At 36.0% G+C, this 12,214-nt stretch overlaps 1 protein-coding gene and 1 pseudogene across 1 annotated transcript; both read left to right on the top strand.

Moving 5' to 3' along the window:
* The first annotated feature begins 237 nt into the window (after nt 1–237).
* On the top strand, nt 238–1,404 carry LOC131078069 (UPF0496 protein At4g34320-like). The gene has a single exon (XM_058015715.2). It carries the CDS (start codon nt 238–240, stop codon nt 1,402–1,404), a length of 1,167 nt encoding a protein of 388 aa, XP_057871698.2.
* A 7,802-nt stretch (nt 1,405–9,206) lies between these two features.
* On the top strand, nt 9,207–11,096 carry LOC131875328 (uncharacterized; annotated as a pseudogene).
* The last annotated feature ends 1,118 nt before the right edge of the window (nt 11,097–12,214 follow it).

Below are 12,214 nucleotides of genomic sequence, written 5' to 3'. Positions count from 1 at the left end.
CAGATGGGTTTCTTTTAACTTTGTGTCCATTGTTTTGATGGAGTCCTTTTCTTTTAATTTTTTGTTTTTTTTGCTGTGCTCATTGCTATATTCTTAATGTAAAAGGTTCTGAATCCTTTCATAAATCAATTTCTAAATGAAGTACACTGACGGTCACAAATTTGATATCGACAGAAGAGAGCTCTAGGAGGCTGATTTCCATTTCTCATTCATTTCCATTATCCGGTCTGAGAGAAGATGGGAGGCAATCAGAGCAAGGGGAGTTATGGGAGGTTTCGGAGTTTGTTTGATAACACGGATTATAAAGAGGCCTACAAAAAGGATCCAGACGTCAAGAATTTCCACGACAGCCTTGAAACTGATATGACGCCACTCATCAACAGCTTTGAAAATGCCAGGGTAGAGGACGGCTTGCCTCTGGATTCTTTCAAGATTCTCATCTGCTACTTGGATATTTTAGACAAACGCCTCAAAAATCTCACATTAGCAAATGAGAAAGACATCCGGGAAAGTCCTAAGCTGAAGGCGTTGGTGGATCAATACAATGAACTCCATGAAGAGACATCAAAATTCTACAATGGCATCTCAAATTGGGCGGAAAGGGTGAACCGCAACCAGCTTAAACTTAAGGTCGCGTTACAGCACATAGAGCCTGCAAATCCCCCTCCCGGCAAGAAGCAATACACGAAATGTATGGAAAAGCTAAGGGAATTTAAGGAGGCTCTGAATCTCTTGGACAAGGACCTTTCCGACCTTTTGGATTCTGTCTACTTGAAGCATGAACAGATTCGAGAGAAACTCGAGTTGGAAAGGAAGAAATCGGCTGGAAAGCTCAAGTGCATGAGGGCGTGGCGGAAGTTCTCCAATATTTTTTTTGCGGCGGCGTTTGTGACGGTGTTGGTTTCCTCTGTGGTAGTAGCCATTATGACCGCGCCACCATTAGCGGCGGTCGTTGCCGCCGCGGTTCCCATAGGCACCATAGGCGAGTGGGTCAAATATCGGTTGGAAAAAAAGGAGAAGAAGATCAAGGTAGAAAATGAGGTTAAACAGACAATGCATAATAGAATCCATGGCGGGCTTTGCGAGTTGAAACAAATTAGCGCTCGCGTGAAGAGACTGGAGGACACCATCCGTTCGATTCTGGACAGCATTGACTTCTATTGCGAGGACGAGGATCACCAGAAAGTTGCAGCGGAGCATATCAGGAAGAAACTGCCGACCGTTAAGAAACAGATCGATAAGCTGAAGGATCCGTTGGAAAATATCAGGGAGAACCGGCAGAACGTTGAGGATGCAGTGGAGACCATTCAGCAAAAGATGGAACATCTTATCAGATATGTGAATTGCTCCGATGACAGAATACAGGAGAACTATAGTCAAGTTGCTCTCAAAAACATCGGGTAAATTTTTTGAATTGATTTATCATTTTCATCTTTTTCTTGTTCCAATCAATTCAATTAAAAACTTGAAACTCCTGTATGGTCATATCAATTATTTACCTGTTGAATTGCTTAATTTCTCCTGTGGTGAACTAACCGGAAAAACAATTATTGTGATCAAGGTGAATCGATTATAATGGAAAGAAATGAAACTTTCAAGATCAAAACCCTAGGGGGAGATGTTGGGTTGAATATGGATTTTGATCGGTGAAAGTAAAAAGGAGAGAGTGAAATTATGTTCTTTTCTGCTTTACTCTCTTAAATGAATCAAAACGTATATTCAAAACCCATATTATGACTAGAAGGTTAAAAATCAATTAAATTAACTGTTCTATTAATGAAGAAAAAAACAATGAAAAGGAGGTCAGTTAATTAATTTAAATATTGTTCTTTTCTGCTTTCACATTTTTCTGGTGTAATGTTTCAATTGTTCTTCGGCAGAGGTGAAATTGTGATATGCAAGTAAATCGTAGATCTACTTTGGTACAGTTATTTCATCCAACAGTTTTTATTATAATCTTAGAGATTGAAGTTGAAAGAGATTTGTTCATAAATAATTTGGAGTGATTTTGTGTGTTTTTGAGATAACTGAATCTTTGAACTTTTTATTTGTAGATGACTAAATATTCATCTTTTTCTGAGTCTAGATTTTAATTGATTTGCAGGTGTGATGTTTCTAACTGTTGATAGGGAGAGGTGAAATTAGAATATGCAAGTCAATTCTAGACTCACTTTGGTGTAGTGATTTCATCAACTGTTTTAATTATAATTATAGAGATTGAAGTTGAAAGATATTTGTTCATAAATTATTTGGAGTGATTTTGTGTGTTTTTGAGATATATGAATCTTTGGATTATTGATTTGCAAAGGATGAAAGTATTCATTTTTGTAGTTTGTTTTAATATTTTTGAAAAAAAGGATTGATTTATACATTTGAAAAGAGTTTCATTGTTAAAGACATGTAATTTTCAAAATTGAAAGTATTTTGGTGTGTTATTGAAATTAAAGATTAATCAATCTTTTGAACTTTTAGTTTTTGAAATATTAATGTATTACTCTTTTATGATTTATTTAACTGCTTTAGCCCTAAAGTAGAGTTTTCTTATACATTGGAAAAGAGTCTCATTGTTTAACATTTACAAACAATTTAAGATTGAAAGAGAATTTCTTTCTCAAAAATAGATAGCATTCTTGAATAATTTTAAAGAGACTTGTCTTTGGAAGAAAGAATACATTATTTGGTGTGGGTTAGTATTTTCTTGAGATCATCAAACTTTTGAATCATTAGTTAGTAAAAGGATTAGGATATTTCATGTTTTATAGTTACTTTATTATTTTACAAAATTTAAAAGTATCTTGAAAAAGAGTGATTTTTTTTTTCCAATATATAGAAAGTGCTCTTGAATATTGTCAAAGAGAAGTGTTCTTGGAAGGGGGATTGGATTATTTGTAGTGGTTATGTGTGTTTTTTAGATCAAAGATTCATAAATCCTTTGAATTCTTAGTTTGCTAAACATTAAGATATTCATCTTTTATGATTTGCTTTAATGTTTTACAAAAAAACAGGGTTTGTTTATATATTTGAAAATAATCTTATTCTTATTTTCAATATTGAAAAAGAGATTTTCTCAAAATGGAGAATGTGTTCTTGAATATTTTGAAAGAGACTTGTAGTATAATAGAAATTAGATCATTTAGAATGACTTGATATATTCTTGAAATCAAATGTTCTTCAAAATTTTGAATTTCATTGTTTCTTAAAATAATTAAGATATTTATTTTTATGATTTATTTTAATATTTTAGAAAGAATTAAAAATTGGTTATATATTCACAAAATCTCATTATCAAAAAATTATACTACTTTTAAAATTAAACGAGAACTTTTTCTCTTAGAAGAGACTTGGACTCAAATGAAGATAGGATTATTTTAAGTGTCTTGGTGTGTTGCCATGACGGCGCCGCCGTTACCGATGGCCAACCCATTGATCAACACTGGTTCCATGGGCGAGTGGCTCAACTCCCGCTGGACAAAATATGAGAAGACGATCAATACCTGGAGGATGCATTGGAGTATATCAGGGAGAAATGAAAAAGCTTTAAGGACCAGATCAACACCTAGAACATTGTAGTGGAGGATATCAGGAAGAAATAGCAGATCTTTAAGCACCAGATCAATGCCAGAACGCTAAAGTGGAAGCTGTCAAGAAGCTGCAGCAGAGCTTTAAGCACTAGATCGATGACGTTTCCAATCATGAAAATCACTGTAACTGGGAAATATCAGAGAACAGCTTCCAAGCTCTTTTGAAGAACATCAGGTCAGTTTGGGTTGATTTATCATTTTAAATTTTGTCTTGGTTGCAATCAATTCAATTGAAAACAGAAACTCTTGTCTGGGCATATCATTTCTCACTAAAAGTGCTTAATTCTTGTATCCTAAATTAACTTCACCCCCTTTTCTAGGCTTATTGTCACAATTTCACTGAATCAAAGAGAAGACGCAGAACTCAAGCTTCTTTTTTAACTTCAATTTATCTCATTCAAGGACACGCCACATGAAATGATACCGCAGCTCTATGTGCTATGTTCTCTTATGAAACGCTGCAGTTTTAACCATATGTGTAGTACTATTGCTGTCACTCCACGGAATAAAATCTTGGTGTTTACTTCGCAACCTAGCTAATAGTTTGTTGGGGTGCGCAGAGACAGAAACAAAAACATACCATTTTATATTGAAAAAGAAACCAAGTTACATCTCACAAATTTCTGACAGAGCTTCAGCTCTTCACCATTGCATATTGCTGTTTTAGACAGCCTCTTACAGGTCTACGGAGTTGGATTCAATTGGGAGTGAGAAACAGTTTCCATTACATTCAATTTATAATCAGGTTGAAGAAATACACATTAATGTCTTGGTCAACATGATAGCTGTGAAGATAAGGAATTAATAAATATTGGAAACATCTAGAGTGTCCGGAGATACATCCAGAAAGTGGTGGGAAGCTTCTGCTTTGAATGCAGAGTTTTACAATTAGCTTGTGTCTGGTGGGAGAAATTAATGCTGCCAACGCTCCCCTTAAATTTCTACCGCAAACAAATTTTGATTGCATTCTTAGTCTCTCTCACCATGCTGCGGCATCAAAATCTTCTAGATCTAGAGATCGAATCTAGGAAATCCCATGATTCTATTGGGATGTTCCATCCATGAGCTCTGACCCACTTGGTAACCAATCCATCGTAGGTTCAGGTGTGATTCACTTGTTTTATCAACACCTACCATAGAGTCACACTACTGGTGCTCGGGGATCTCAGGGCTTTGCTGACCTCAAACATTACTTACTTTGAACCAGAATGTTGCCGCATTCAACCATATTGCTCCTTTATCAAATTCACACTTATATTTTCATAACAGACACATTTACACTTATCTTTCACAACTTTAAATAACTTCCATCCTTCATTCAACCATATTGCTACTTTATCAAATTCACACTATATTTTCATAACAGACACATTTACACTTATCTTTCACAACTTCATATAACTTTCATTCTCCTTTCATCTTCTGATCTACAGACTTTAGACATGATCTTCTACACAATTTCACTCTCTCAACCTTTTCTCCAACAGGTGCAGCTATACATCGGCAATTTTTTCCTCTTTTGTCCATGATCTTAAAAACAACTTCAAACTCATTTCAGTGGCACCTTGACAGTGCATTACTTCTCCAACCTTCTCTGTTCAAAATTCTATGATCTCCTCATTTTGACTTCACACTATTGTCTTCTTTTTGCCTTCAATGATTATCTTTTACTCTCACTCACAATACTGCACTGGTAGCTTTCTCTTGGCCATGGTCTCCTTTCCCTGACAACATTGGGTAGTTAGGAACATCCACTAACCGATGTAATCTGTTCTTAGTTGCCTTCTTTTCTTCCCTATTTACAACAACACTTTTGATTTCATCTTCTTCAATGCATATCTCCTATTTTTCAGCGGCCTATATTTTGATTGTGGCGGTTTCTTCTCCTTTAGTGTAGGTATCTTCTCCACACTTTCCTTGGCATCAGTGGTCCTTGTTTTGCGATGACTCACTTCCTATGGCCTTTCAATTTTACTCTGTAACGACTCTTGACAACCTATGGCTAAACTGGTCTTTAGCTACACTTCTTTTTGCAGGCTGCGACATCTACTTGACAGTAGCTTTCTTTGACAGACTTTAAATACATGATCACAACTTCAACACCAACGATCTCCTTTATCCTATAGGAGTGGCTATGACGTCTCACATCAGGGGTACATTTGCAAATTCTTATTTTAGTGACAAACTAGCAAAAAGTCTGCGGACTTCGCCATTGCAACTTGGCTGACTTTCAAAACACAGCGATGCAAACAAGACCCAATACTTCTTACAACTAGGGGAAAGGACCCAGTAGTTGTGCACCCTAACTTCGCGCTTCTCAAAATCCTACTTGGAAATTTCAAATCACTCCGATATTTTTACAGCAGCTTACTTGGCAAGTCCCTTGCATATAACTAAGTTTTCAGGGCCACATCATCAAATATGATGCCACATCAACATGCTTTTTGCCAAGGTGTCCAAAACAGCCCCCAAAAAAAGTGAGACCAATAGGCATGCAAAAGAGACCCCAATAGTTGTGCAGCTGACATGGCATCACCCGATTGGTTACTTTTTATAATATTAGTACATTTCTTAACAACTATTGGTACATTTCCTAACAACTGTTGGTACATTTTGTAACAAAAATTGATATTTTTTGTTTCAAACAATAGGTTTTTTTTGTTCAATTTTTGGAACAAAAGGTATCAACAACCCTCACAACAATTGGAACATGCTCAACTACTGGATCCTTTCCCCTATATTGCTCAGACTTGGGTAGGTTATTTCCTTAGTGGACTTCTGTGTCTTCTTCTTTTTCTTCGTTGTTTCACACAAGCACACGCACGCCTACAGACTCGTCTACTAGACTAGACCAGCATCTTCTCTGTCTCTTTCTACACTTTAATCTTTTCCTCACCCTAGCTAGCTTACACACTAATACATTTGGTCTAGATTTCTGACTGAGGTTTCCGACGGTGAAGGTATATTGTGGCCAAATTTGATTTTTTTTTTGAAAAAATGTCCGAATTCATCGTAATTCCGACGGCAAGTTGCCATTTGGTTTCGACAAAGAAGGCATTAGCAATGAATTTTTTTTTTTTTCAAAAAAGTGCTCGAGTTCGTCACAATTCCGACGACAACGGCCATTACTTAAAAAAAAAAAGAAGAGGGCAATTCATTTGTGCATTGCAATCCCGCATAGGCATCTGTGGCGACTTCAACTCCCAACAACATCAAACCCGCGTCGAAGGCATTTGTGGCATTGCTTGCAATCCCGCATAGGAGGTAGATTCTTCACCTTAATTTCATGTTGCAAAAAATATACCATTCAAGAGATTCCTTTTTTGTGCAAATTGCCCTAGTTTTTAATGCAAATTAGTCAATCTCGTATTCATATTGATTATCCAATCTCAGGCCGGATGGCTTCTAGTCAAAGGTGTGGTTCCCTGAATGCATAATACCCTGTAGGAATCCACTCCTCGTAAAACCATAGACCTGTGATTGAGGAGTGACCATTCAATTTTGTCGCAGCAATCCCTTCCTCCCGTATACGGGCGTGTTGATTGTTCACATGAGATCACATCTCTTTGTGGCATCATATCAAACAATTCGCGAGCCTTGTCCATGTTTCCACATTTTGAATACATGTCAAGCAGGGCATCTGCAAGTACAACACCTAACGAAATTCCTCTATCCGTTATGCTTTGATGGATGTCCATACCCTGTTCCAAAGCTCCCATTTTTGCACAGGCAGGGAGGATGCTGGCAAAGGTTGTGGAATTTGGCTTTATGACTATCAATTTCATTTGCTTGAAAGTGTCTAAAGCCTTTTCAACAAATCCATTTTGTGCATATCCAGCAATCATTGCAGTCCACGAGACAACATTTCTTTCAGGCATTCTATCAAACAGTTCACGTGCCTTGTCTATGCTTCCACATTTTGCATACATGTCTACTAGGGTAGTTGCAATTACAACATCTAACAAAATTCCTCTATCCTTTATGCTTCGATGAATGTCCATACCCTATTCCAAATCTCCCATTTTGGCACAGGCAAGGAGGATAGTAGCAATGGTCATGAAATTTGGCTTTACCCCTGCCGATTCCATTTGCTTGAAAGTTTCTAAAGCCTTCTCAACAAATCCATTTTGTGCATATCCGGCAATCATTGCAGTCCAGGAAACCACATTTCTTTGAGGCAATCCCTCAAATAGTTCCCGTGCCTTCTCTATGCTTCCACATTTTGCATACATGTCTAATAGGGTAGTTGCAACTATATCTGACAAAATTCCTCTATCTTTTATGATTTGATGGATGTCCATACTCTATTCCAAAGCTCCCATTTTGGCACAGGCTGGGAGTACGCTGACAAACGTAACTAAAGAAATGCAATGATCAGCTCCAAAGACATCAAACCACTACTAACAAAATCGAGAGTCTAAAATATGATAGGAAATAGTGTGAGCTGTCCTGAAATAAAATATTTTATTTTCAATTTCAACTAAAACATAATTACTTAGCCATTTATTAATGTTATTAATAAATGTTTAATTTATGAAAGAGATAAATGGTTGGCCACAAGTACATGAGTTACTAAATGCACACAAATAAGTGAATTTGATATTGAAAACTATCTACAATGAATTCAATTCTTGTTCATTAGTCATTTATATTTGCAATAAGCATCTTTCTTTGTTTTTCTTAATCTTTATTCATAGTTATGTGTATATTTCACATTCTATAATTAGGATATCAATTGCTATGGCTGAACACTAGCATGATGTTTGTGTTGTGGTATAGATGCGTGGAAACATAATTATGGGATTGTTATATTATAGAGATCATAAATCTAGATATCGCATATTAGTTATATTATAGAGATCATAAATCTAGAGATCATAAACACAATAGAGATACTGATGGAGACTTAATTGGATGTAGCATGTCTCACCAAAGTTGTTAGAGTGTGCTAAGCTACTACATAATGTTTCTTAAAGTCACATTAGTATTTTACCTAGATCATTATCTACCAAAACTAACTATAGTAATCCTTTTGAGGATTCATTTCATGGTGCTAGATCTTCATTTAGTTCCACTTCTTGTTGGAGAAAAGAACAGTTATTTCTTGAGGTAGATGAATATCCCATCAACAAAGGACAAGACCCTTTCTAGAATATAACAAATTCTACTCCAAAAAAACATCATGGGGGTTTCACTAAAGATATTGAATAAGAGATAGACTTCTACTGCTGCATTAAAAGCATTGGTATGTTCTTCATTTATTGATTTAAACTCTCTGTGATGCCACCACAAGAAACAAAGGTGTAAAAATTTGTTTGCAATGCACGGATTTTTAGGATTATCCTTTGAGAAAACATAATTAAAGTATGGAAGTAGGATCTGCTAGCTCCTGAGGGAATCTTGATGAAAAATAACTGTAAAATATTTGGGTGAGCTTATATGCAAAAACTCATGCTTCCTGATGGGTTCATGTACAAAAATAAGCATGAATTAAGTGGTAAAGGGGCTTCTGGAAACAAGAGGGACACATAGGTAGTGGAAGTGAAAACTTCCAGTGTTGTCTCTGCTCCATCTCAGAATAGGAATGGCGAAGGTGTTGTAAGAGGAGTTGAGAAGGGTGTTGGAAGAAGTGGGGGTGTTTACATTTCCCCATTTAAGTTGGCTCAAATGATGAAAGATGTGGAAGACAAGAGTAGTGTGGAATACTAGTGCATGACATGGGATGCCCTTTGGAAGAGTATCAATTGGTTAGTAAACAAGGTAAATGCATCCAACATCAAGAGCATCATTCCAGAGTTGTTTGTAGAGAATATCATCCATGGGAGGGGTCTATTTTGTAGGTCTTGTATGAAATCACAAATGGCATCCCCTGGATTTACAGATGTTTTTGCTGCGTTGGTTGCTATGGTAAATACAAAATTTCCTGAAGTTGGCAATCTGCTTTTGCAAAGAATTATTTTGCAGCTTAAGAGGGCATACAAATGGAATGACAAGAACATGTTGATAGCAGTAGCCAAATTCATAGCTCATTTAGTGAAACAACAAGTTGCAAATGATATCATTGCCTTGGAACTTCTCACCCTTTTACTAGAGAACCCCATAGATGACAATGTAGAGGTCGCTGTTGGGTTCGTGAAAGAATGTGGTTCTTTGTTGCAAGACCTTTCACCCAAAGGTCTCTATGGGATTTTTGAAAGATTTAGAGGTATTCTCCATGAGGGGGAAATTGACAAACAAGTACAGTTTTTAATTGAAGGCCTTTTTGCAATTCGCAAAGCTAAGTTCAAGGGTCATCCAACTATGCGTCTAGAATTGGACCTTGTAGAGAAAGAAGATCAGTTAACACATGAAGTTTTCCTAGAAGATGAACTTGATCAAGAAGTTGGTTTGGATGTTTTCAAGCCAGATCCTAATTTCTTAGAGCATGAGGCAACCTATGAAAAACTCAAGAAAGATATCCTTGGAGATGCTTCTTCAAATGAAGCAAAAGGGGAGAATGATTCAGGTGATGATTCAGATGATGATGATGATGAAGAGGAAGGTGAGGAAGCACTGAGAATATAGGATGAGACAAAGACAAACTTGGTCAATTTAAGACGTACAATTTATTTGACAATCATGTCAAGTGTTGATTTTGAGGAAGCTGGTCATAAGCTACTAAAGATCAAGCTTAAACCTAGTCAAAAGATGGAATTATGCATCATGCTGTTAGAATGTTATAGTCAAGAGAGAACATACCTTCGTTATTATGGTCTTCTTGGGCAAAGATTCTATATGATCAATAAAATTTATCAGGAATTTTTTTATAAGTGTTTTGTACAACAGTATTCTATGATACACAGACTAGAAACAAATAAACTATGTAATGTTGCAAAGTTTTTTGCCCACTTACTTGGCACAGATGCTCTTCCATGGTATTGTCTTGCTTATATACATCTGACAAAGGAAGATACTACTTCCTCTTCCCATATTTTTATAAAGATTCTCTTCCAGGAGCTGGTAGAGCAGCTTGGTATATTGTTGCTTAATGAAAGGTTGAACGATCCAAGAATGTAGGAGTCTTTTGATTCAATTTTTCCAAAGGACAATCCCAAAAATTCACAGTTTGCTATCAATTTCTTTACTTCTATTGGTCTTGGTGGTATCACTGAGAGTTTACATGAGTATTTGAAGAATATGGCAAGGCTTATAATGCAGCAATAAAAATCTATTCCAAAGTCAGATGAATCTACCTCTAATGATGATTCTTCTAGTTCATCAGGTTCGTCAGATTCTGATACATCAAACTCAGATTTTGAGAGTGAAACTGACAATGAGAGCAGTAAGGAGTCACCAAGAAAGAAAAATAATTCAAAGCATGACAATGAGTATGAAAAAACAAGAAGAGAGAAAAGGGCGAGGACATCTAACATGGAGGATGAAAGTGACAGTGAAAAAATCAGAAGGAAAAAGAAAAGGAATTGCACTTTAGAAGGCCTAAGAGAAAGAACATTCATTGAAGGCCTAATAAAATGATGCAAAGAGGCTAGGGTAGTCATATAGAAGGCTTAAGAGAAAGAACATTCATTGACATTTCTTGAGATTTCAAAGGGGAAAATAATAGTGATGGAGGACTGATATGTGACAATCATTGAAACTCATATCAATAAGGGTCAAAGCACATATCAATGATGCCTAAGGACAGTAAATAGTAAATAGCTTTGTCTACAATAGCCAAAAGAAAGCATACAAGGCAAAACATGATTCCAACCCTCCAAAACAGATAACAACATTCTTTTCACAGTTGTAGCAGTAGTTAACTTGGCAATCATTATCAATAAATATAGTCTCCGTACAATCTCAATGCATGGAAAATAAAGTATCATACAATTGCAACATCAAGATCCAAGATAGTGGACAACATGAAGGGTAAAACAAGGCACGCATATTCAATCATATGATTTTTATAGTGCTATTAAAATAAGGTGTTCATAGTATTATGAAAAGAGAAATTATAGGTCCAAAATTAGAGACCAATCTTAAGACACCCCTGTCTAATAAGGGAGTAAATAAATAGCTGGAATGAATCAATAAGAGGCCACAAAATAAGAAGGTATAAATAAAAGGGCTTATTTATAAGGAGAAAAGAAGCATTAGAGAAGAGTTTTGCATCAACCAAGGGTAGAGATAAAGGAAAATAAACTTTTCTATCCAATCCAAGGTCACCATTTCAGTGATATAAAGATAGAATAGTGCTTATGGATAGTTGACAACAATCACGAAGAATGAGAAGAAAGGATGTAAAAAAGATTGTGCTAAATCACATTGAAGAGAACACAAAGATGCAGTCTATGTAGTAGCACAAAGGGACAAAGCCAAATAAAACCTTCATTTTCTAGGCCAAATTAGTCTATGTAGGTTATTGAATAATAAATGTCAAGAATGTTGTTATTTTAACACATAAAGACACTAAGACATACAGTCCTTAGGTCTACAAAGATCTCATCATTAATATATAGATTGTTGATGCCACATTCAACAATAATAAATTTCCAAACACATAGATGTCATCCAAACATAGAGATCATGACATATAGAAGTCATCATAACAAGACATCATGAATAGCTACAACCATAGGACTCATAATGCAATG

The sequence above is a fragment of the Cryptomeria japonica genome, chromosome 4 (assembly GCF_030272615.1).
Source record: "Cryptomeria japonica chromosome 4, Sugi_1.0, whole genome shotgun sequence".
Lineage (NCBI taxonomy): Eukaryota > Viridiplantae > Streptophyta > Pinopsida > Cupressales > Cupressaceae > Cryptomeria > Cryptomeria japonica.
This window is presented reverse-complemented; position numbering and strand designations above follow the sequence as displayed.